This window comes from Pan paniscus, chromosome 19 (genome assembly GCF_029289425.2).
Source record: "Pan paniscus chromosome 19, NHGRI_mPanPan1-v2.0_pri, whole genome shotgun sequence".
NCBI lineage: Eukaryota > Metazoa > Chordata > Mammalia > Primates > Hominidae > Pan > Pan paniscus.
The window spans coordinates 76,408,071-76,435,002 of NC_073268.2; the positions used below are offsets into that span (position 1 = coordinate 76,408,071).

The 26,932-nt window shown below is 38.3% G+C and overlaps 1 protein-coding gene and 1 non-coding gene across 11 annotated transcripts in view; both read right to left on the minus strand.

The window, feature by feature from the left end:
• Positions 1-26,932, minus strand: part of USP32 (ubiquitin specific peptidase 32) — a 214,028-nt gene that overhangs the window by 47,640 nt on the left and 139,456 nt on the right. For all 10 annotated transcript variants that reach the window (XM_034942618.3, XM_055101663.2, XM_034942617.3 and 7 more), the window contains 2 exons: positions 11,180-11,282; positions 1,077-1,269 (listed from right to left, as the gene is read on the minus strand). In XM_034942618.3, the coding sequence (XP_034798509.1) occupies positions 1,077-1,269; positions 11,180-11,282 (296 nt within the window). The remainder of the gene's footprint in view (positions 1-1,076; positions 1,270-11,179; positions 11,283-26,932) is intronic.
• Positions 6,548-6,678, minus strand: LOC112437668 (small Cajal body-specific RNA 20). The gene has a single exon (XR_003026226.1). It is a non-coding gene; the product is annotated as a small Cajal body-specific RNA 20 (non-coding RNA).

A 26,932-nucleotide genomic window follows, 5' to 3' on the forward strand; every position in this document is an offset into this window, starting at 1 on the left:
TGAATTCTTTATCAGTATTTTAACAAAATAATCTCCATATTTTGGCCTGAAATATACATAGAATCTGATGTGGGGTGCATTTAATTTAATTATGTTTATGGCTAGAGAGAGTCCTGGAGATGACTATCTTTGAAAATTTAAATTTACTGACTAAATAATTTAATAGCAATAGGGAAAGATGGGGCATGATTGATGAAAATAGTGAAAATAGCCGCATGTGATGGCTCATGCCTGTAATCCCAGCACTTTGAGAGGCTGAGGCCGGAGGACTGCTTGAGCCTGGGAGTTTGAGACCAGCCTGGGCAACATGGCAAAACCCTATCCCTAAAATAAAAACACACAAAAAATGGCTGGGCATGGTGGCGCGTGCCTGTAATCCCAGCTTCTTAGGAGGCTGAGGTGGGAGAATTGCTTGGGGCCAGGAGGCAGAGGCTGCAGTAAGCCGTGATTATGCCACTGTACTCCAGCCTGGGTGACAGAGCGAGATCCTGTCTCAAAAGAAAATAGTGAAAATATTTCCATATTGAGAGATTTAATGAAGTATAATATGGAAAAGAGGTTTTCTTTGTAAAAATACTAATATATTCAAGAATTTTACAATTGACCATTTCATTCAAAACTTATTTCTGTTAATGGAAGCCTGATCTCCTATTACCATATTCACTACAGCCTCTGTCAAATTAGACTGCCTTAATAACTATCCATGGGGAGGCCAGGCACGGTGGCTCACGCCTGTAATCCCAGCACTTTGGGAGGCCGTGGCGGGCAGATCACGAGGTCGGGAGTTCAAGACCAGCCTGGCCAACATAGTGAAACCCCATCTCTACTAAAAAAATACAAAAATTAGCCAGGCATGGTGGTGGGTGCCTGTAATCGCAGCTACTCAGGAGGCTGAGGCAGGAGAATCGCTTGAACCCAGAAGGTGGAGGTTGCAGTGAGCAGAGATCGCGCCACTGCGCTCCAGCCTGGGCAAAAAGTGAAACTCAGTCTCAAAAAAAAAAAAAAAAAAGAAAGAAAAGAAAGACCTATCCAGGGGGAATAAACCAATAAACCTCAGGGGAATAGGTCATATTTACCGCTGCCAGCAGTTTCTGAGGCTTCAGATGCAGTAGAAATGTTGTCTGAAAATTTCTCTTCTGTAGTATTCACATAATTGAGGCTGCTTCCAATTCTATCTTCGACCTGCTCCATAGGATGGGCTGCAGTTCCAAATGAGTATTTTCCTCCATTCAAAACAGATGATGGCTCAATTACCACAGGGTTGGCATCCTAAAATCAGGAAATCAGAGAATAAGAAGCAAAGTTTATAATCTGACAACTATGTAGTCTTCAGAAACAAATCTCACAATTATCTATTTTTTTAAGTCTCCTGTGGTTGGCCACAGACATTTAAAAACATTCTAATACATAGCTATATTTTAATCTCTTTCAGGAGGAAAAGTATGTATATAGATAAAATTGGCAAGGTAGACAAAACAGACTGTGAAGGATTTTGTGCCACATAAAGTAATTTACACTCTATTCTGTTGGCAGCCATTTTTTTAACATTAAAAGTAAATAAAGTTTAACTTTTTTTCTTCCTTATTTCCCATAGTACATGAATGTATATAATTTTTTTATTATTAAAGATTACATGGTCAATGTAGAAAATATAGAAAACATGAAGAAAATATCACATGTACTCAGATTCCATCATTTAGCAATAACTGTGTTTTAGTTCTTATGACTGAAAAATATGTATATATGTAAAAGATGAGTGGTGTATGTACACAGAGTGAAGGGCAATGCTATGACTTATAGCTATGTGACCTTCTACAATAACTGAACACACCTTTAATCCCAGCACTTTGGGAGACCGAGGCAGACGGATCACTTGAGGTCAGGAGTTCAAGACCAGCCTGGCCAAAATGGTGAAATCCCATCTCTACTAAAAATACAAAAATTAGCTGGGGGTGGTGGAGGGCTCCTGTAATCCCAGCTACTCGGGAGGCTGAGGCAAGAGAATCACTTGAACCCGGGAGGTTGCAGTAAGCTGAGATTACGCCACTGTACTCCAGCCTAGGCAACAGAGTGAGACTCTGTCTCAAAAAAAAAAAAAAAAAAAAAAAAAAATCAATCATATTTTTTTCTTTCACCAAACATTGTATTGTTTATATAGTGCTAATATGCTAATCTAACATTTCATATTTTCTCTATTTCTCTTTTTAACAAAGAGAGAACAATCCTAAATAGCAGTCTTCAAAAGGCAACGCTCTTAGCTGGAATTTAATAATATTATTGCCTTCTATTTCTGGCAAGCGACACTAGTTTTCTTTTTTTTTTTTTTTTTTTTTTGAGACGGAGTCTTACTCTGTCACCCAGGCTAGAGTGCAGTGGCGCGATCTCGGGTCACTGCAACCTCCACCTCCCAGGTTCAGGAGATTCTCCTGCCTCAGCCTCCCGAGTAACTGGAATTACAGGCACATGCCACCAAGCCCAGATAATTTTTGTAGTTTTCATAGAGATAGGGTTTCACCATACTGGCCAGGCTGGTCTTGAATTCCTGACCTCAGGTTATCTGCCTGCCTGGGCCTCCCAAAGTGCTGGAATTACAGGCGTGAGCCACCATGCCCATTCAGTTTTTCTTTTTCTTTTTTTTTTTTTTTTTGAGACAGGGTCTCGCTATGTTGGCTAGGTCAGTCTTGAACTCCCGGCCTCAAGCAATACTCCTGCCTGGGCCTCCCAAAGGGCTAGGATTAAAGGCGTGAGCCACTGTGCCCAGTGGACACAAGTTTTCTACTTAAAGTAGTGATATAAAGTTTCCTTTGAAAATATGATTAAATAACTAATTAATCACAAACAGTTATAAATTTCTTTGTTCCTTGTCTGTTACCACTGCTTCACTTGAGTAGCCAAAAAATTTTTTTTAATTTTAAGTAAAAATGGCATAATTATTTATGTAAGTTAACTGTATGGCATTACATGAGAAAAATGGTGACCATAGTTTTAAAAAATGATTAAGAAGTAGGAATCTATATTACATACGAATTTTGGACCATCAATTTTTAAAATTTAGATGGTTCACCAAAGTAGTCAAAATTCTTTTTTTTTTTTTTGAGACAGAGTCAAGCTCTGTCGCCCAGGCTGGAGGTCAGTGGTGCCGTCTCGGCTCACAGCAACCTCCGCCTCTAGCTTCAAATGATTCTCCTGCCTCAGCCTCCTGAGTAGCTGGAACTACAGGCACCTGCCACCACACACAGCTAATTTATGTATTTTTAATAGAGACGGGGTTTCACCATGCTGGCCTCGAACTCCTGAACACAAGTGATCCACCTGCCTTGGCCTCCCAGCATGCTGGAGTTACAGGCGTGACCCACTGTGCCTGGCCTAGAAACCAAAATCCTGTAGACAAGACAGTAGAACCAAAATGATCTATGTCAAAAAAGAAGTATAAATTAGTCCTAAGTGTTAATTTTCTTAAAGATAATATCAAGCTTCTCACAGCTTTTCTAATACGGAATTCATACCAACACAAAATACATGACATTTAAATTAGGTTTCTTTTTTCTTTTTCTTTTTTTTTTTTTAATTAAAACAAGTTTTGGCCAGGGATGGTGGCTCATGTCTGTAATCCCTGCACTTTGGGAGCCAAGGTGGCTGGATCACTTGAGCTCAGGAGAGTTGGAGACCAGCCCGAGCAACGTGGATAGATCCCGTCTTTACAAAAAAATATTTTTAAAAAATAGTGGGGCATGGTGGTGTGCACCTTTAGTCCCCAGTAACTTGAGAGGCTGAGGTGGGAGGATGGCCTCAACCCAGGGGGTGGAGGTTGAAGTGAGTTGAGATCATGCCACTGCACTCCAGCCAGAGCAACAGAGCGAGACTCTTTGTTTTTTTTGTTTTTGTTTTTGTGTTGGTAGAAATGGAGTCTTACTGTATTGCCCAGGCTGGTCTCAAACTCTAGCCTCAGGTAATCCTCCTGCCTCAGTCACCCAAAGTGGTGGGATTACAGGTGTGAGCCACCTCACCTGGTTAAATTAGGTTTCAAAAGAAAATTTTCCATAAACATAAATGCCTTATTATTTAAATCAATTCAACTTTTTTTTTTTCACTTATGCTTTTTGATTTTTTTAGTCTGGAGTATAGCAAAGGCTCTTTTTTTTATACAGGGTCTTGCTCAGTCGCCTATAGCTCACTATACCCTTGAACTCCTGAGCTCAAGTGATCCTTCCACCTCAGCTAGGACCACAGGCATGCATCACCATGCCCAACTAATTTTTAAAGTTTTCATAGAGATGGGGTCTCAATATGTTACCCAGACTGGTCTCAAACTCCTGGAGGATCCAAACAATACTCCTGCCTTGGCCTCCCAAAGTGCTAGGATTACAGGCATGAGTCACCCGGCCAAAGGCATTTTTTCATTTTTAAAGTTCTCTATGTGATCTCACTACATATGCAGCCAGAATTAATAACTATTGCCCTAGTGAGGATTATAGTCTCATGCATTTGTTTTTATAATGTGCTCCAGATGTTAAGAGCTTAGAAATTGACTTGTTATTAAATCTGCTATCTGCTCTGGAACTTGTGTTTTAGAAGAAGATTTAGATTTATTTAGTTTTCAGGTCATTTGCTTCCTGCCCATAAAGATGGAGCAAGACAGACAGCAAAACCATTGTGAAAGAGTAACAGCGCCACCTTTGAGAAAAATTAAAGTCTTCCAAGTCACTTTGTTTCCCTCCAGAAAAATCACTTTAGTCTTGCTATAAGTGATCTTAAATGATGTTTCAATAACCATCACATTTTTGGCAAGGTAATCCGTTTATAAATTTATACTCACTTCTATATTCCATTATATAAAGTTGATGCATTACAAATTACTTTTTTTTTCCTTCTTTTTTTGAGACAGAGTCTCGCTTTGTTGCCCAGGCTGGAGTGCAGTGGTGCAATGTTGGGTCACTGCAACCTCTGCCTGGGTTCAAGCAATTCTCCTGCCTCAGCCTCCGGAGTAGCTGGGATTACAGGCATGCACCTGGCTAATTTTTGTGTTTCTGGTGGAGACAGGGTTTCGCCACGTTGGCCAGGCTGGTCTTGAACCCCTGACCTCAGGTGATCCACCTGCCTTGGCCTCCCAAAGTGCTGGGGTTACAGGCGTGAGTCACTGCGCCCGACCACAAATTACTTTCTAAAAAATTTGTAGTAATATATTTTGAGGAAGATTGGGTCTATTTGAGCAAACAGTTTTCTTCAAGTTTTCCTCTAAGATGGGCATGTAAGAGAATTTCAAGGAGTAATATTTGGAATTGTATCTTAAATGTTTTAACATGTTTGAAAGTCTTACATGGTGCCTATGTTTCTAAAGAAAATGTAAATGAAACCATTCCTGTAATAATGCTTCTCATTCTGAAGAGCTCAGTCCATAGGTTAAATCTATATATATCACTGGCAAGAAAACAGGATAATAAAAATATTACCAGGCATTAAATTTGCTAGGCTAAATTTTATAATAATTTGTGAACAGGATGATTCTAATAACTTCTCAGAGATTGCAACATTTGCCTCTAGCAACTGCGGTTCTACCACATGCTTTTAACATGGTACAGTGAGTAATAACCTTTAGACTTGGAGAATATGGGCTTTTCTTTGCTTCTCTTCCAATGCTCCAAACAAACTAGACTGGTCTGTCTTCTCATTGTCTTCGGCTTTCTTTTCTATTACAGGAACCTGATGCTCTCACTGTTCTCCACTGCCTGAAACTGTCAGCACTACTCAGGTTCCTTCTTCCCCTTCCTACACGCTTATTTTTCTTGTTCCTTCTACCCTTCTTGGCTTTCAGTGAAATAGCTACCTTTTCATCCGATTAATCTTATTACCACTTTCCTTCTATAAGATGAAGAAACCAATCACAGTTATATATTGCAGAATCTTAGAGTCACTAGCTTTTTTTGACTGTTCATTTCTGGCTGCTTGCGGAAATTTTTGTTTTTCTAAAACATCAAAGGATCATGTTTTGTTTTTATTGACTTCAGGGGTCTGGAACTATTCAAAATTATCCTAGAATCCTGGTTTTCAGAAGATAGATTTCTAAATAGGTAAAGTTTCACCTGTAGAGAGAAATGTCCTCATTTTCTGAGTCAACAATTCACAAAAGGACTAGGTACTTATTTTAATATGAGAATTTTATTTTGAGATTTTAGGATTCCCTGTGAGTTGTATAAATAGTTTATGTGTTCTAAAATATGGGTCAAGATTCACCTTTTTCTCTATTGATGATACTACTACTTTTTATGCCCTGTACATAGGTATGTTACAAGAATCAATTAACAGTTACGTCAATTTCATATTTCACTAGTCTGAAATGCTAGCTTTGGAAAAATAGAGGGCAGCATGGAGCAACAGATTAGGTACTAAGGCAGGACTCAGGACACTGAGCTCTAGAGTGCTAGATAAAGTAATAAAATAATTGTCTGATACAGCTTTGGGCAATTATAAAACCTAAGGACCTCAGAGGCTTCATTTGTAAATTCAGAGAAGAGAGGTGTTTCATTCCTTTTATTTCCCACTCAATTACACATGTCTGAGGCAGGAAAACAAGGCTGCCCCACTCGTGGCAGTCCTGACGACGATCCTCGAGGGCTGCTCTTGGCCTCCAGCCTTGGCTAAGGAGAACAGGGACCCCCCAAAGCCCATGGGAGAGAGGCACGAAAGGTGATTTAAAGTATCTTCTAGCTCTAAAGTTACGTGATAACTAAATAGGAAAATCTGCATGTGAATAGTAATAGCTGCTCCTTCATAGTTCTCAAAAAGGAAGATACACATTATGTAATGTAATAATGATAGAAAAGATTTCACCATTCTTCCCCATTTACATTTTTTAAGGAGATTACACATAGAAGAATAAAGCTTGACACATTAAAGCGGGGAAAGATTGGTAAGATTCCATGAGCAGAGACACAATCAAATTATTCATGCTCCAGTGAATCAGCAAATCTGGGGTTAGCCACTTCTAAGAAAGGATGGCTCATTTTTCCTGATCCCTTGGTCTCTGATCTTTCCATTTAGTCTTGCCAGTATTTGAAACATACTACCCTCACAATTAATAATATTCGTAAGTAAATATGTCATTTTATGAAGAGAAAAAATTAAAGCTAAGTACTATCTTAGGTAGGCAGATGAAGCTCTAAGATCAAATTATCTGACATGTCAACACTAATTTTTTTTTTTTTTCTTTTTCTTTTTTTTTTTTTTTGAGATGGAGTCTCACTCTGTCATCCAGGATGGAGTGCAGTGGCATGATCTCGGCTCACTGCAACCTCTGCTTCTTGGGTTTAAGCGATTCTCCTGCCTCAGCCTCCCAAGTAGCTGGAACTGCAGGCACATGCCACCACGCCAGGCTAATTTTTATATTTTTAGTAGAGTCGGGGTTTCACCATGTTGGCCAGGCTGGTCTGGAACTCCTGGTCTCAAGTGATCTGCCTGCCTCAGCCTCCCAAAGAGCTGGGATTGCAGGTGTGAGCCATTGCACCTGGCCCAATTTTTTTTTTTTTTTTTTTATTTTTAAACAAGGCGTTTGTCAAAGTGGTCACATGGACTGGAAAGAGAAATTTGATTTTTTTTTTTTTTTTTTTTAAATACAGTCTCATTTTGTTGCCCAGGCTGGAGTGCAGTGGCATCATCTTGGCTCTCTACAACCTCTGCCTCCTAGGTTCGAGCTATTCTTGTGTCTCAGCCTCCTGAGTAGCTGGGATTACAGGCATACACCACCATACCCGGCTAATTTTTGTATTTTTAGTAGAGACGGGTTTTCTCCAGGTTGGGCAGGTTGGTGTTGAACTCCCAGCCTCAAGTGATCTGCCTGCTTTGGCATCCCAAAGTGCTGGGATAATAGGCGTGAGCCACCATGCCTGGCATGAAAGAAGAAATTTAAATCCTCATATAACTACTGCTACTACTACCACCATTATTACCTTTAACCTTATATAGAGTTTCTATCTGCCAGGCACTGGGCTAAGTGCTTCACATGTATTAACTCATTTAATTCTCACATCCCTACTTAAATAGATATTACTATTAATCTCATTGTTCATATGTGAAAACTGAGGTAGAGCAAGAAGTAGTAATTTATTCAAGGTCATAAAGCAAGTGCAAGGGACAAGAGTCCAAGCTCACTACAATAACCTTATTGAAGTTTCTCATAATAATAGCTACCTATTTAGTACTTACTATGTACCAGACACTGTTTTAAAATACTTAACAAGAGTCTGGGTGCCTGTAATCCTAGCACTCTGAGAGCCCAAGGCAGGAGAATCGCTTGAGCCCAGGAGTTCGAGACTAGCCTGGCAAGCATAGTGAGACCCCATCTCTACAGAAAATCAAAAAATTAGCCAGGTGTGGTAGTGCATGCCTGGAGTCTCAGCTACTCAGGAGATGGGAGAATTGCCTCAGTCCATGAGGTTGAGGCTGTAGTGAGCTATGATTGTGCCACTACACTCCAGCCTGGGCAACAAAGGAAGATCCTGTCTCAACAAACAAGCAAACAACAACAACAAAACACTTAACATGCATCAAACTCATTTAATCCTCGTAACACTATGAGGGCGATTATTATTATTACTCTAATTTTACACATGGAGGAAACAAGGCCCAGAATGTCACTTTTTTAAAAAGGTTACTTGAATTCAGTTTAAAAACATTTTTAAAAAATCTGTCAGTGTGCAGTTATTTGCATTTACTTTTAGAAAAGAACACTTTTCTAATTAAAACATGTTCAGAGGATTGTTATTAGTTAACTTACATTTCCCCCACCTTATTAATAAGTTGCCATAGTTCCCTGTCTCTTTATTTAGTAAAAACACTTTTCTAATTAATATGTATTTTCAGAAAGTACTGCTGTTACTCCACTTACATTTTCCCCCATCTTATTGAATAAATTCCCATACTCTGCCTCCTTTCTCTCCATATAAAGCGATACTCCTCTCCTCCCAGGTTTATTGTAACTCTAAGTTTGCCTTTATTTATTCATTTATGTTACGAGACAGGGTCTTGCTCTGTCACCCAAACTGGAGTGTAGTGGTGTGATCATGGCTCACTGCAGTCTTGACCTATCAGGCTCAAGCAATCCTCCCACCTCAGCCTCCCAAGTAGCTGGGACTACAGGCGCACACTACCAAGCATGACTAATTTTTTTTTTTTTTTTTTGAGACGGAGTCTTGCTCTGTCGCCCAGGCTGGAGTGCAGTGACGTGATCTCGGCTCACCGCAAGCTCCGCCTCCCGGGTTCACGCCTTTCTCCTGCCTCACCCTCCCGAGTAGCTGGGACCATAGGCGCCTGCCACCATGCCCGGCTAATTTGTTGTATTTTCAGTAGAGACGGGGTTTCACCGTGTTAGCCAGGATGGTCTCGATGTCCCGACCTCGTGATCCGCCCGCCTTGGCCTCCCAAAGTGCTGGGATTACAGGTGTGAGCCACCACACCCGGCTCAAGCATGACTAATTTAAAAAAAAATTTTTTTGGACCGGGCGTGGTGGTTCACGCCTGTAATCCCAGCACTTCGGGAGGCCGAGGAGGGCAGATCACGAGGTCAGGAGATTGAGACCATCCTGGCTAACACAGTGAAGCCCCATCTCTACTAAAAATACAAAAAAAAATTAGCCGGGCGTGGTGGCACGTGCCTGTAGTCCCAGCTACTCGGGAGGCTGAGGCAGAAGAATGGCGTGAACCTGGAAGGCGGAGCGTGCAGTGAGCCGAGATTGCGCCACTGCACTCCAGCCTGGGCGACAAAAGCAAGACTCCGTCTCAGAAAAAAAAATAATAATTTTTTTTTGTAGAGATGGAGTCTCACTATGTTGCCCAGGCTGGTCTTGAATTCCTAGGCTCAGGTGATCCCCCTATCTGGGCGTTTCAAAGTCCTGAGATTACAGGCCCAGCCAGACTTCATTCTTAAGTAAATTTTAAAGTTTGCATTTGACAGACGCATGCTAGAAAATAATATCAAATGCCAGAGTGGAGAAGGGAATATGTAGATTCTCCCATGTATACCTCTCCCTTACTACCCTCCCCAAATTTCTTTAGTGCACAAAAGGACTATGGTAGGCAACAATAAACCAGGTTCATGTTCTTGTCAGTGCAGTTCAGTCTGTTTATAAGGGACATGCTGCTAAGAGTAAGATCTCTATTGTGTTCCTACGGAAAACAAAACGTAATACATCCAAGACAAAACTAGGTTATTCTTTGAGTCTATACTCATTAAAACATTAACAACCACTCATTCTAAGGCCAAACTACAAATATAAAAACCAAAAAAGTATTTCAAAATAATGACTGATGCTGTACCCCAATATTCTCATTTTTCTACCTACACACACCATCATTATCTACCTACAAGGTCCAGGAAGTCGTTTGCCTACTTTTTATTCCTTCAGAGACACCAAAGTCCGTGTTTCCCAATTAATATATTTTACATGTGAAAACACATTAATAAACTCTGCAAAATGGAAAAAGGATGAGAAAGAATGATGAGATAGATAAAGTAAAAAGTATGTAACTACCAATATTCTGATAATAAGCAGTGACAGAAGAAATACAGGCAAATAGGAATCAAATGATTCGAATTTTCATTAGTGATCATTTGGCAATGAGTGTATATATCAGTTGGCTCTCCAAGAAGGCAAATACTTGATTCTTGGCATTATTCTTTTCAATTTTCTAGTTCTGAAAAAAATTCCATTTTAATGGAAAAGGTAAAATAAAGGACAATGTAAATGATGTAGTTGAGAGAATATAAGCTTTAAAGTCAGTCCTTCGGTTTGATCCCAGATCTTCCACCCTGATCATGACATTCAGGTTACTTTTTCTTTCAGCACCAGGTTCCCCACAGGTAAAATGGGTATAATATTATCTTCCTCACAAGGGTGGTGCGAGAAATAAATGAGATGTGATGTATGTGACATATGCAGGTACCCCCGTACCCAATATTATCTTTTTTTAGGGTTGTTGCAAGGGAAGAAATGTATGTGGAAGTGTAATCACAAAGCCTAGACCATAGCAAGTATCATATAAACACTCATTTCCTTTCCCTTCGAATCTTTATTTAAGTTGGAGCATTTTATTATTGGCTGGTAGTCATAGCATTTTATTATTGGCTGGAAGTCTCACGGAGCTGAAAATCCTGTGAAAAATGTAAATAGACAGGAATCTAACTCACGTATTTGACATATTCTTTCCACTGTTGCCACCACTGCATGGAGATGATAAACCAGTTGTGTCCTGCTTGCAGACCATACCTGCTCTCTCGTTCTAACCATCCTCTGTATGTACAAAAGAAATTAAATACATCAAATAAAGTGTGAAATAGGTGGCGACGCACAAAAATTATCATTAGAAGTTTTATAAGAAAAACCGCGAAACATTTAGATGTAATTAGGAGAGACTGCCAAAACCCAATTAGTAAAACAACACTGTTTCTATTGATAAACCAATTTCAAGAGTCATAGGGCAGTATCAAGAATAATTACTTCAGGAAAAGATTCTGGGAAAAACTTAAAAATAAAAAAAAATTAGAAAAACAACTGGTGTTTCCAATTAATTAATTAATTAATTACATTTTTTGCAGAATGTTCATGTAACCAATGATGTTCTTCAAAACAGCCTTATTGAGGAATAATTTACATAAATATAAAACTTACCTATTTTAAGTGTACAACTCAGTGATTTTGATAACTTTACAGATATGTGCAACCAACACCACAATCAGTTTGAGAACATTTAAAACATTTCAATTAATCCAAAAAGACTGCTGTAGCCATTTTTGGTCAATTCCTATTACCACCCTCAGCAACAGGAAACCACTAATCTATGTTTTGTCTCTTACAGATTTGTCTTTTCTCAACTATTCATATAAATAAAATGATAAAACACATGGCCTTTTAAAAATTTGGCCTCTTTGACTTTGCATGTTTTTGTGGTTCATCTATTACTGTGGCAGACATCAGTTGGTTGTGCTTTATTACTGAATAGTATTCCACTGTATGTATATATTACATTTTGTTTATCCATCCAACACCTAAAGAACATTTGAAACTGGCAAGTCAATTTCCAAAGTGGCTATCCATTTAACATTCCCATCAGCAATTCTAGTGGGTGTGAAACACTGTTACACTGGGATTATAAAAAAAAAATCTACTCTATCTATCTATCTATCTATCTATCTATCTATCTATCTACAGAATCTCACTCTAGCCCAGGCTGGAGTGCAGTGGTGAAATCTCAGCTCGCTGCAGCCTTGACCTCCTGGGCTCAAGCAATCCTCCTGCCTCAGCCTCTCAAGTATCTGGGACTACAGGTGTGTGCTATGCCCAGCTAATTTTTTTTTTTTTTTTTTTTTTAACTAGAGACAAGGTCTCACTATGTCACCCAGGCTGGTCTTGAACTCCCAAAAGTGTTGGGATTACAGACATGAGCCACTGTGCCCAACCAAAAACTATTTATTTTTTTGAGGTGAAAATGGCATAATATGAAATTATTTTAAATCATACAATTCAATGGCATTTAGTACATCCAAAATGCTGTGTGACCACCTCTTATTAAGTTTCAAAACATTCTGATATACCTCAATTAAAAAGTCATCCATTAAATAGTTATTCCCCATTACCCACTTCGCCCAGACCTTAACAACCACCAGTCTGCTGTCTGGACCTATTGACTTGCCTGTTCTGGATATTTCATGTAAATGGGATGATTCAACATATGACCTTTTATGTCTGGCTTCCTTCATTTAACATGTTTGTGAGGTCCAACCATGTTGTAGTATGTATCAGTACTTTATTCCTTTTTATGGTTGAATAATATTCCATGGTGTGTATATACTACATCTTGTTTAACCATTCATCCACTGATGGATGTATAGACTGTTTCTACCTTTTGGCTATTGTGAATAGTGGTACTATGAAAGTTGTGTTCAAGTATTTGAGTACCTGTTTTCAATTATTCTGGTATATATTTAGAAGTAGAATTGCTGGTACATGGAAATTCTTGCTGAGGAACTGCCAAACTGTTTTCCACAGTGATTGCACCATTTTACATTTCTACCAGCAATATATGAGAGTCCCTAATTTCCCTACTTGCCAAAACCTTCCATTTTAAAAATTCTAATAATCTTATTGAAAAGTAGAATTTCATTGTTTTGACTTGCATTTCCCTAATGACTAATTACATTGAGCATCTTTTCATGTGCTTGATTATCACTGAACATCTGGAGAAACATGTATTCAAGTCCATTTTTAGGTGTCTATTTTTAAATTGGGTTGTTTGCTTTTTGTTGTTAAGCTGTAGGAGTTCTTTATGTATTCTAGTTAGTAGACCCTTATTGGATTATATTATCTCCCATTCTATAGGTTTTTTCGGTTTTAAAAATAATATCTCCTGATGTATAAAAGTTTTAAGTTTTGCCAAGTACAGTGGCTCACACCTGTAATCTCAGCACTTTGGGAGGCTGAGGCAGGCAAATCGCTTGAGCCCAGGAGTTCAAGACCAGCCTGGGCAACATGGCAAACCCTCATCTCTACAAAATATACAAAAATTAGCTGGGCACAGTGCCTCACGCCTATAATCCCAGCACTTTGGGAGGCTGAGGCAGGCAGATCACCTGAGGTCAGGAGTTCGAGACCTGCCTGACTAACATGGTGAAACCCCGTCTCTACTAAAAATACAAAAAAATTAGCTGGTGTAGTGGTGGGCACCTATAATCCCAGCTACTTGGGAGGCTGAGGCAGGAGAATCGCTTGAACCCGGGAGGCAGAGTTTGCAGTGAGTCGAGATCATGCCATTGCACTCCAGCCTGGGCAACAGAGCGAGACTCCATCTCAAAAAAAAAAAAAAAAAAAAAAAATTAGCTGGTTGTGGTGGTGCACGCCTGTGGTCCCAGCTACTCACGAAGCTGAGGCGGGAGGGAGTTTGAGGTTGCAGTGAGCTGTGATGGTGCCACTGCACTCCAGCCTGTGTGACAGTGTGAGACTGTCTCAAAACACAAAAACAAAACAAACGAAAACCTTTCAAATTTTGATGAAATGCAGTAGTTTTTCTTTGGTTGCTCATGCTTTTGGTGCTACAACTAACATTCCACTGCAAAATTCAAATAATTTTTGAGGAAATAGTTTTGTTAGATATAGAGTTCTTGGTTACAGTTTTTCCCCCACTTTCAGTTCTTTAAAAAAATTACCATCCCACTCACTTCTGGATTCCATGCTTTCTGATGAGAAACATGCTATTAATTTTATTGATGATCCATTGTATGGGACAAACAGCTTCTCTTTTGCTTTCAAGATTCTCTCTTTGTTCTTGGCTTTGTAAAATACAGTTTCATTATAATGCTTCTCAGTGTGGATCACTTTGTTTATCTTTCTTTAAGTCCAATGAGCTTTTTGAACGTGTAGGTTCATGTCTTAAGAAGTTTAGGACAATTATTTCTTCAAATATTCTGCCCTTTCCTTCTCTCTCCTTTCCTAAGATTCTTATGTTGACACATATGATGTTGTTCTATGGGTTTCTTACGTTCTGTTCATTTTTCGTCATTCTGTTCTCTTTCTGCTCCTCAGTCAATAATTTCAATGGACTTTTATTTAACTTCTCTGATTCATTCTTCTGCCTGCTCAAATCTGATGGAGAACCCCTCTAATAGATTTCTCATTTCAGTTATTGTAGTTTTCAGCTCCAAAACCTGTTTGGTTCCTTTTTATACTTTCTCTTTATTGATACTCTATTTGTACATATATCATTCTCCTGGTTTCATTTATTTATTTCTTTATTTATTAGTTTTTGAGATGGAGTCTCGCTCTGTTACCCAGGCTGGAGTGCAAGTGGCACAATCTCAGATCACTACAACCTCCGCCTCCCGGGTTCAAGGGATTCTCCTGCCTCAACCTTCCAAGTAGTTGGGATTACAGGAGCCTGCCACCAGGCCTGGCTAATTTTTGTATATTTTTTAGTAGAGACGGGGTTTTACCATGTTGGCCAGGCTGGTCTCGAACTCCTGACCTCAAATTATCTGCACCTTGGCCTCCCAAAGTGCTGGGATTACAGGCGTGGGCCACCATGCCCAGCCAATTCTCCTGGTTTCCTTTAGTTTGTTGTCCATCACCTCCATTAGCTCTTTGAACATATTTAAGATAATTGATTTTAAATGTTTGTCTACTAAGTCCAATGTCTGTGCTTCCTCAAAGAGAATTTCTATTAATTTCCTCTGTGAATGGACCACACTTTCTTGTTTCTGCAATTTTTTGTTGAAAACAACATTTTGAGCATTAATGGTAACTCTAGAAATATTTCCCTCCACCTCAGGGTTTGCTTTCACTGACTGCTATAGTTGTTTGTTTAGTCACTTTTCTAAAATATTTTTATAAAGTCTGTCTTCCTTTTTATGTGTAGTTTCTTAAGTCTTCATTTCACTTGTGTTCGAAGAGCTAGTATTTTGACAGTGATTTCCTAGAATGGCAGAAGTGGGGAGAGGGAGAGAAGAAAAGAGAGAGGGAGGGAGAGAGAGGAAGAGAAAGAGAAAAAAGGGAGAGAGAGAGAGAGAGAGACAAAAGACAGAGAGACAAAGACAAAAACCACTACTGTCTTTGCAGAATGGCGCTGTGCTGGGGCATTCCTACAATGGTTTACAACTATGCCTTAGCCTTCACTACCTGTATACCCTTAGTCTAGAAGCTCAGCCAGAGGTGAAAGTTTACGGGTCTTATAAGGTCTTTTCTGAGTGTGTATCTTGTTGTTGGCATGTGCAAAGCCTTCTAAATTACCCAATGTACAGTGTGCTTTTGGGTACTTTAATTTCCCAAGGAAACTCTCAAGTTCCCACCACCCCCAAGACTTTCAGCATTCTATTATATGCCTCAATTAAAATATTTTACCCCAGGTGACTGCAGGTGGCTGGCTCGTTTGCCTTACAGAACTTCTGACGAATGCCCCTGCCTTTCCATCCTGGGTAAATTCTGAGTTAAGTATAACATAGCTGAGCATCTTGCAGTAGCTTTTCTGGTAGCCCCAGACTGTTTAGACAAACACAACTTGTTTTGTTTTGTTTTGTTTTTGAGACAGAGTCTTGCTCTGTTGCCCAGGCTGGAGTGCAGTGGCTCAATCTCAGCTCACTGCAACCTCTGCCTCTCGGGTTCAAGCGATTCTCCTGCCTCAGCCTCCCAAGTAGCTGGAACTACAGGTGTGCGCCACCATGGCCGGCTAATTTTTTGTATTTTTAGTACAGACGGGGTTCCATCATGTTGGCCAGGCTGGTCTCGAACTCCTAACCTCAACTGATTCACCCACCGTGGCCTCCCAAAGTGCTGGGATTACAGGTGTGAGCCAACGCACCCAGCCTGACAAACACAACTCTATAAATAAGGTATGTTCTGCTCTCTCTGAAACCAGGGACCAGGTGGGTTGCCATTTTCAAGGCTGCCATTACTAAACCAGACAATGGCAAATATATATACAGGCTTTTAAAAAATTATTATTTTTTTAATAATTTTTTTAAATCAACATTTGCTTAGTAGCTATAAATCTTTGTCTCTTTCTTCAGAGTTCCAACAGAATTGAAATTGGCAGTTTGTTCTTTATTTTTCAATGTTTCTGTGGAGAGACAGGCTCTTAGAGCTACCCACTACATAATTTTCACTGAGTCACTCCTCTCATTGTGCTTTTAATTTGCCTTCTCTGAGGAAGCAGAACATCTTGTCATGTACTTACATGTATGGTTAAGAGTCTATTCAACTCTTTTACACATTTTAAATTAGATTTTCTTGATGTCTTAATGTGTTGTAACAGTCCTTTATATATTCTGGACATGAATACTTTATCATATATAAAATTTGCAAATATTTTCTCTAGGGCTGTGAGGCTGTAGCTTTTATTTTCTTAATGCTCTCTCTTGAAACTCAAAAGTTTTTAATTTTTTCTAAGTCTTACACTTTTTTCCCCACTTATAAACTGTGCTTTTGGTGTTATATCTATGAAATCTTCTAATCCCAAATCACAAAGATTTTCTACATTTGCTTTTCTAGAAGTGTTATATTTTTAGCTCTGATGTTCAGGTATAGGGAATCCATTTTGAGTATACTTTTAAGCATAGTGCGAGGTAAGGGGTCTAAAATAATCTGTTTGTGTATGGATATCCAAATTCTCCTGCACCGTTTTTTGTTTTTTAAAGAGACAGAATCTTGCTATGCTGTACAGGCTGGTATGAGGTGGCTATTCACAGGTGTGATCACTGCATACTCACACTAAAGCTGTGAACTCCTGGGCTTAAGTGATCCTCCTGTCTCAGCCTCCTGAGTAGCTGGGACTACTGGCCAGCTACACCACTGTGCTCAGCTCCTCCTGGACCATTTTTTTTTTCTTTTTAAAGTCAGTCCTTTCTCTACTGAATTTTCTTGACATCTTTAAAAAACAATAAAAATGATAATAAAAATAACCATTGACCAAAAATATAAGGGTTTCCTTTTTTTCTTTTTTCAGGCAGAGTCTCACCGTCACCCAGGCTGGGGTGTAGTGGCATGGTCTCAGCTCACTGCAACCTCCGCCTCCTGGGCTCAAGTGATTCTCCTGCCTTAGCCTCACAAGTAGCTGAGACTACAGTCGTGTGCCACCATGCCTGGCTAATTTTTGTGTTTTTAGTAGAGATGGGGTTTCGCCATGTTGGCCAGGCTGATCTCAAACTTCTGACATCAGTGAAACCACCTCTGCCTCCTAAAGTGCTGGGATTACAGGCATGAGCCACCACGCCTGGCCAAGGGTTTCCTTTTAAAATATCAATTCCATTTTACTGATCTCTATGATTCTCCTTATTCCAGTACTTGATTAATGTATCCTTAGGTAAATTGTGAAATCAGGAAGTCTAAGTCTTCCGTTTTTTGTCATTTTTTTGAAGTTGTTTAGGCTAGTCTGAGTTCTCTGCATTTCCCTATACAATTTAGGAATAGCTTGTCAATTTATAGAAAAAAGCTGGGATTTGATTGGGTGTGTTTTGAATCTATAGAACAATTTGAGAAAATTGCCATATTGACAACAATAAGTTTTCAAATCCATTTACGTACATTTTCTTAAATTTCTGTCAGCAATGCTTTGTATCTTTCAGTGCACAAGTCTTGCACTTCTTTTGTTGAATTTGTTTCCAAGGGTTTGATTTCTTTTGACAATATAGTGAATGGAACTGTTGTCTTCATTTTAATTGTACTTTCAAATTATTCTATCTAGTACATGACAATTCAATTGATTGCTTAATCATTGATCTTGTATCCTGTCATGTTGCTGAACTCATTTTATTAATTCTAACAGTTTTTCTGTGAATTCTTCAGGGTTTTCTACACATAGGATCATGTTATCTGCAATTACAGACAGTTTTATTTTTCTTTACAATCTTGATGCCTTTTATTTCCTTTTCTTGCCTGATTTAACTAGCTTGAAGCTCTAATACAATGTTGATAAGTGCGGCAAAAGCAAGTATCCTTTCCTGATCTTATGGGAAAAGCCTTCAGTGTTCTACCATTAAGTATGATCTCAGCTGTATGTTTTTCAAGATATTTTTTAGAGTGAGGAATTTCCCTTCCCCAAAGTTGTGAATGAGCATGACTGTGCTCTAGTAAAATGTTATTTATGTACACTGAAATGTGAATTTTATATAATTGTAAGGTGTCACAAAATATTTATCCCCTTTTGGTTTTTTCTAAGCCACTTAAAAAGGTAAAAACATTTTTAGCTTGCAGATTGTACAGAATCAGGCAGTGGGACAAAGTTGGTCAATATGCCATAGTCTGCTGACTAACTGCTGGCCTAGTATATGGTCTATCCTAGAACAATACTCTGTCTACATTTGAATATGTATTCTGTTGCTGTTGGCTGAAGGGTTCTGTTGGTGGGTGCATATATCATCATTTATCATAATAAAATGTCTCTCTGGCTCCAGTAACTTGACTTTTGTAACCTAAAAGCCATTTTCTTTTCTTAACAGTAAAGTGATTTTAGTTCACGTATGGCTATATTTGTATGGTTTTATCTTTTATTCTTTTACTTTCAACCTATTTGTGCCTTTGAATCTCAAGTAGCTGGATTGTGTGTGTTTTGTTTTGTTTTGTTTTGTTTTTTGTTTTTTTTTTTTTGAGATGGAGTCTAGCTCTGTCACCCAGGCTGGAGTGCAGTGGCGCGATCTCGGCTCACTGCAAGCCCCGCCTCCCGGGTTCACGCCATTCTCCTGTCTCAGCCTCCCGAGTAGCTGGGACTATAGGCGCCCATCACCACGCCCAGCTAATTTTTTTAGTAGAGACCGTGTTAACCAGGATGGTCTCAATCTCCTGACCTTGCAATCCACCCACCTCGGCCTCCCAAAGTGCTAGGATTACAGGCGTGAGCCACCGCGCCCAGCCAAGTAGCTAGATTTTTCAAAAACAAGTCAGTCTAAATCTTTGGCTTTTGATTATCTGTTCAATCTGTTTATATTTAAGGTAAAAACAGATGTGGATTTATGTCTGCTATTTAGTTTTTTGTTTTCTATGTATCAAGTCTATTTGTTCCTCTATTTCTCTAGTTCTTTCTTTTGTGGTAAATAGGTATTTTCTAGGAATTTAAATAGGTAACATTTTAATGCCTTTTTAAATAAAACTATTTTGGGGGATCATTTTCTTAGAGATTGTTGTAGGGTTTACAATATGGATCTTAACATAGTCTACTTTATTGTTTATTTTACTTTATGTTTTTGAGATGTCATCTTGCTCTGTCGCCCAGCCTGGAGAGCAGGCGTGCCATCTCAGCTTACTGCAACCTCTGCCTCCTGGGTTCAAGTGATTCTCCCACCTCAGCCTCATGAATAGATAGGGTTACAGGCACGCACCACCACGCCAGGCTAATTTTTGTACTTTGAGTAGAGACGAGGTTTTGCCATGTTGGCCAGGCTGGTATCGAACTCCTGGCTTCAAGAGATCTGCCTGCCTTGGCCTCCCAAAGAGCTGGGATTACAGGCGTGAGCCATGGCACCCAGCCAACATAGTCTACTATGTTTGATTGATACTAATTTATTCCAGTAAAGTATAGAAACTAAAAAAGTGTAGAAACTAAAACATAGAAACTTTGCTCAAATATAGCTCCCCTTCTACTCTCACCTTCGTGCTATTGTTGTCACTCATATAAGATTGTTATATGTAATGGGAACAACATGGTTTTATAATTATTGTCATGTAAAAATGTCTTTTAAACCAGTAAAAAATAAAATAAACAGAATAGTATATTTATACTGTCTTTTATTATTACCTATGTAATTTCTACTATTGGTGCTCTTTATTTTTTTTTTTGGCAGTTTTTATGGTTTTATTTAAACATAAAACATGCATATGAGCTGTCTATTCATTTTCTTCACAGGCTGGCATTGGGATTGGTGACTCTGATGGCCAGCTGGGCTGCTCTTTCCACAATGTCTTTGCAGTTCTTGGAGGAAACACTGTGGGCAATCTCAGCACACTTGTTGCACGTCAGCAGCACTTCCAGCTCCTTGACATTGCGGACCAGGAAATTCCGGAAGCCACTGGGCAGCATGTGGTTTGTTTTCTGTTGCTGAACCTTCTACAAACTCTGTTGTCAATACCTCTGGGTTTCTGTCAGTTACACTTAGTTTTGACATATCAGTGTAACCGGTGCTGGATGAACTTCTTGGTTCTCTTTTTGATGATCTTGGACTTCACAAGGGGTCTGAGGGAAGCTATGATGCCAAGTAGGAGATGGCTGCCACCTCCGTAGGCAGCGCCAAGGAAGAGAGCCTCTTTATTTGTTCATGTGGATGTTAATAACCGTCTGGTGTCACTTATTTTCAGCTTGAAGAACTTCCTTCAGTATTTAAAGACAGGTTTCCTGGTAACAAATTTTCAGTGTTCATACAGGAATGTCTTTAGTTCACCTTCTTTTTTTTTTAATGTGTTTTTTTTTTAAAAAGCTTTAAAAATATTTCTATTAAAAATTATATATAATAATAGTATATGTTTTTGGGGTACATGTGATATTCTGATATATGCATACAATGCGTAATGATCAAATATGGTAATTAGGATATTCATCACCTCAAATATTTATCATTTTTTGGGGTTGGGAATATTCCGAATCTTCTAGCTAATTTGAAATATACAATAAATTATTTTTAACTATAGTTACCCTACTGTGCTATTAAACACTAGAAGTCATTCATTCTATCCAACTGTATTTTTACAGTCATTAACTAACCTCTCTTCAATATTATCCCTCCTGCCCTTGCCAGCCTCTGATAACCATCATAATACTCTCTAATTCCACGAGATCAACTTTTTTAGCTCCCACTTAAAAGTGAGAACACGTGATATTTGTCTTTCTATGCTTGGCCTATCTCACTTAACGTAATGACCTCCGGTTTTATCCATGTTGCTGCAGATGACAGGATTGCATTCATTTTATGGCTGAATAACATTTTATTGTGTATGTGTGTGTATATATATATATATATATTTTCTTTATCCATTCATCAACTGATGGACACTAAAGTTGATTCTGTATTTTGGCTATTGTAAGTAGTGCTGCAATAAACACAGGGGTGTAGATAGCTCTTTGCTTTACTGATTTCCTTTCTTCTGAATATATACCCAGCAGTGGGATCGCTGGATAATATGCTGGATCTATTTTTAGTTTATTGGGGCACCTCCATACTGTTTTCCATATTGACTGTACTAATTTACATTCCCATCAATAGTGTACTAGCACTTCCCTTTCTTCACATCCTCATCAGAATCTGTTATTCTTTGTCTTTTTTATAATAGCCATTTTAACTGGGAGATAATATTTTATTGTGGTTTTGATATTTCGATTATGATTAGTGATGTTGAGCATTTTTTCATATATCTGCTGGCCACTTGTATGTCTTTTTTTGAGCAATGTCTATTCAGATCACTTGCCCATTTTTAAATTGGGTTATTTGGTTTTTTGTTATTAAGTTGAGGCCTTTATACATTCTGGTTATTAAAACCTTGATGAATGGATAGTTTGCAAATATTTTCTCCTATTCTGTTGGTTGTCTCTTCACTCTGTTGACTGTTTCCTTTGCTGTAAAGCTTTTTAACTTGATGAAATCCTGTTTGTCCATTTTTGCTTTGGCTGACTGTGCTTTTGAGGTATTATACAGTGTCATACCACTCAGACAAATGTCCTACAGCATTTCCCCAATTTCGTCTAGTAGTTTAGGTCTTATATTTAAGTCTTTGAATCCATTTTCTTTTCTTTTTTTTTGAGGCGGAGTCTCCCTCTGTAGCCCAGGCTGGAGTGCAGTGGGGCAATCTCGGCTCACTGCAACCTCCACCTCCCGGTTTCAAGCAGTTTTCCCACCTCAGCCTCCTGAGTAGCTGGGATTACAGGCGCCTGCCACCATACCCAACTAGTTTTTGTACTTTGAGTAGAGATAGGGTTTCACCATGTTGGTCAGGCTGGTCTCGAACTCCTGGCCTCAGGTGATCCAGCCGCCTCGGCCTCCCAAAGTGCTGGGATTACAGGCATGAGCCACCTCGCCCAGCCTCTTTAATCCATTTTGATTTGATTTTAGTGTATGGTAAGAAATTGGGAACTGGTTTCATTCTTCTGCACGTGGATATCCAATTTTTCCAGCACCATTTATTGAAGAGATTGTCCTTTCTCTAATGTATGCTCTTGGCATCTTTGTCAAAAAAGAGTTGGTTGTAAATGTGGGGGGTTTTGCTTGTTTGTTTGTTTTGGTTTTTTGTTTTGTTTCGTTTTTGAGACAGAGTCTCATTCTGTTGCCCAGGCTGGAGTGCAGTGGCGTGATCTTGGCTCATTGCAACCTCCACCTCCCCAGTTCAAGCGATTCTCCTGCCTCAGTCCCAGTGCCATGCTGTTTTGGTTACTATAGCTTTGTAGTGTATTTTGAAGTCAGGTAGTAATTCACCTTTATTTCTGAATTACAGTTCTGCTAGATACAGAATTCTGGATTGACAGTTTTTGCTTTTTTGGTTTTTTTCCTTATATCACTTTCTCATACCACTGCACACTGAGCTCTATTGTTTCAAAAAGTCAGCTGTTTATCACATTGTGGTTCCCTTCTACATGATGAGTCTTTCTGCTCTTGTGGCTTTCAACTTCTTCCTTTGTCTTTAGTTTTCAACACTTTGACAATGATATGTCTAGGTGTGATTCTTTCTGTGTTTAACCTAGTTGGAGTTCATTAAGCTTCTAAGATTAATAATTTTTGAGAAATTTTAGAACTTTCAGACATTATCTTGTCAAACTTTTTTCTGCTTCTTTCTTTCCTTCTGAGACTTTCATTATGCATATTTTGGTAGACTTGATCGTGTTCCAACTTCTGCGAAACTCTGTTCATTTATTTGGTCTTCTTTCTCTCTTTCTGATGAAATAATCTCTATTGATCCATATTCTGTTTTGCTGAATATTTCTCTGTCAACTCAAATCTGCTAGAATTTCTATTTGATTCTGTTTTAAATTTTTATCTCTTTATTGCTATTTTCTATTTGGACAAGTCAGTGAGATCATACATTCCTCTAATTCTTTAAATATAGCTTCGTTTAGCTCTTTGAAAACATTTACAATAGTTGTATTGAAGTCTTTGTGTGCTAAGGAGAACATCTGCTGCCACCTCTGAGACAGTTTCTACTATTCTTTGTTTTTTCCTCGTATATGGGTCACACTTTCCTGTTTTATTCCATGTCTCATAATTTTTTCTTGTTGAAAACCGAACACATTTGATACTTTATATTAGCAACTCTGGATTCTGAACCCCTGTGTGTTTTGTTTTGTTTTGTTTTACGACTTCCTGGAACAATTCTGTAGAGTTTATCTTCCCGTACAGTATCTTGCAGTGTGAAGCTGCTCAGCTTCTTCTTGTTTTCTTTTTTATTATCTCTGTTTTTATTTTTAAGCTTGGCTTTCTTGGGGTGAGCCTAACTTACTGGTCAGCCAATGACTGCTGAGAGGTTGTGCTCTCAGCAGTTTACTGGTTGTGTTTAGCCAGTAACATTCACACCCTTTTCCTGATGGATCTGTACATGGTTTGGGGAATGCATTTAAAGTTTGGGCAGGTTACAAGCCTACCCTGGCTTTTACTTTCTGCACATGCAAGGCTTCACCTTCAACTAGGGAGGAATAAAGTGCTAAAGCCCACTTTGGTTTCTCCTGAGTTTGTGTATAGCCTTGTACAAGCAGTCTACAGATCACTGGGGACATGAGAAAGCTTGCTAAGTCTCACTATGGTGATCCTGTTCCCTGTTAAAAATTTGACTGGTCTGTTGTTAGTCTGCTGCTTCCCCTAACCAGTATTTTATCCCCAAGCTGGTGATGTCAGTTTTCCCTCACTGTTTACCACCATGATGGTATGTATTTATTTTATTATCCTTGGACAGGCATTTATTCCTGCTCTCCTTCAAATCATGAATCAGACTGACAGCCCATGCAGACTTGCTGGATGGGAGGAAATGAAAGCTGCTCCTGGTTAAATTACCACACACTTCCATTGTTCTCACCAAGGATTAGTAGTTCTTGAATAAATGCTTCTCAATTTCTTGTATATATTTGGTCAGTTTCCAGAGTCCTGAAATGGTTGTTTGACAATTTTGTTTAGCTTTTTAAGTGCTTTTGGGGAAAGGGTTGGCTGAGATCTTCACTCGGCCATTCCAGAAATCACGATACTTTTTTTTTTTAACAACGTACTGACTGTAAGTTAGAGACAAATATTTGTTTCACCTCATTGCATATGAACCAACCTGAATCATCCTTTAAAAATTATCACAGTCAAATGAATTTTTATAAGTAATAGTAGAGGCAAAATAAAATAAAACTGAAAATGAATAAACAAATTTAAAAAAAAACCCACAGATGAAATGAACCCATTTGGAACCAACAATTTTAAATCTAGACTTATTAAAAAATACAAAATACAAAAGGCAAATTATTGGTACTTTTAATGAAAGAGGTCCTAAACTTGATTCTGCCAGTCCCATGTAATTTCAGGTCCTCAACTTCTATAAATCTTGGTTTCCACTTTTACAAAATGAGAGACACTAATTTCATGCAGTTATTCTAAGGACCAGATGAGATAATGTAACTACATGTATTTTGCAAAGAATAACTTTCTATGAAAATATAAGATTATATCAACCTTATTTTTTGAAATAGGGATGCTATGAGTAGTTGTAAAATAAGCCAATAAATATAAATATAGGCTATAAAGCATTCTTTCTACCTATGCTAAGTGATATTTACCTCAGAATATATTACTATAATAAATTAGATTGTAATATTGTAAGAAAAAAAGTCACTATAGCCACATAAAAGCCTTTATGTATGTCCTTACAATATCTGGTTTCTACATGTCAATTATTTTAAAATCCTACATGTTAATATATTTTAAAATCTTTTAGTAGCTAAAAACTAGAGACAATCAAGAAAACACTCAAGAATATCAAGACTGAGTCTTCTGAGTATGAATATTTAAAAAACTACATGAAAGTTGGGCACATTGGTGTACATCTGTAATCCCACCTACTCAAGAGGCTGAAGTGGAAGGATCTCTTGAACTCAGGAGAGTTCAAGACCAGCCTGGGCAATACAGTGAGACCCCATCTCAAAAAAAAAAACCAAGACAGAAAATAAAACCAACAAACAAAAACCACATGAGACTAGAGTTTTATGAAAGCAACATTTAAAAAAATAGATTTTGCTTAATCTTCTTTAAGAAATAACCATGCTGTTTTGCATATGGAGTGGCCACCCATTTATTCCTTTCTTTTCTTTTCTTTTCTTTTTTTTTGAGAGTGTCTCACATTGTTACCCAGGCTGGAATGCAATGGCATAATCTTGGCTCACTGCAGCCTTGACCTCCTGGGCTCAAGCAATCCTCCCACCTCAGCCTCCCAAGTAGCTGGGACCACAGGCGTGTACCACCAAGCCTTGATAATTTTTGTATTTTTTGTAAAGACAGGGTCTCACCATGTTGCCCAGGCTGGTCTCGAACTCCTGAGCTCAAACAATCCACCTGCCTTGGCTTCCCAAAGTGCTGGGATTACAGGCATGAGCCACTACACCCAGCCCCTTCACTTTCTTAATAAACTTGCTTTCACTTAAAAAAAAAAAAATAATAATAATAAATAACCATTTTTAAAACTTGTCATTTAAAAACTTAGAAAATATATCTACTACTTTAAATATCTATATCTTAATTGGCATGTCCTGTTTAAATGCTGAATATGTAATCCTATTCTCAGGTATTCCAAACAACTCTATTTTAGTAAACTCCCATCTATCCAGAAACCCAAGCCAGAAGAAACTACTGAAAAGTTTGTATGCACAATACTTTCAAGAAAAAGTCAAATGACAGTACCTATTGAGAGTTTATTTTAAAAGCAAATTTTACTAGAAATTCAGTCCTATTTCTGAAACTATCTACACAAATGTGTAGCATAATAGCAATGTCACAAAGCAATGAAAGACACTCAAGTTATTAAAAATTGGACTATAGCTATAAAATATGCATACCTTTGTTTTTTAAATATAATCCGGATATTTGATCTTAAGTAATTTATCCTAAAGTAAATCCTTAAGCCAAGACACAGAGATTTTATTAACAAAATTGGTCCAATATGCTTATACTAAAAAAGAATAATAGAGAATGAACAGGAATGCTAGCCAATCATTTAAAATTATATTCAAAGAAGGCTTTATTCTAATATATTAAAGTATTATTTTATATGATCTAGAGTGAAAATAGGAGCAGGGAATAAAGTAGGTATTTCAGAATATTCCCATTTTTATATGAATTTTACAAATATCACTGTAGGCATATGTTTATATGAATATTAAAAATGTCTACAGCAATTATCTATAAATTATCTATAAAATCTTTCTCTGCTTCTTTTTGTTTAGCTCTATTTTCTAATTTTTCCAA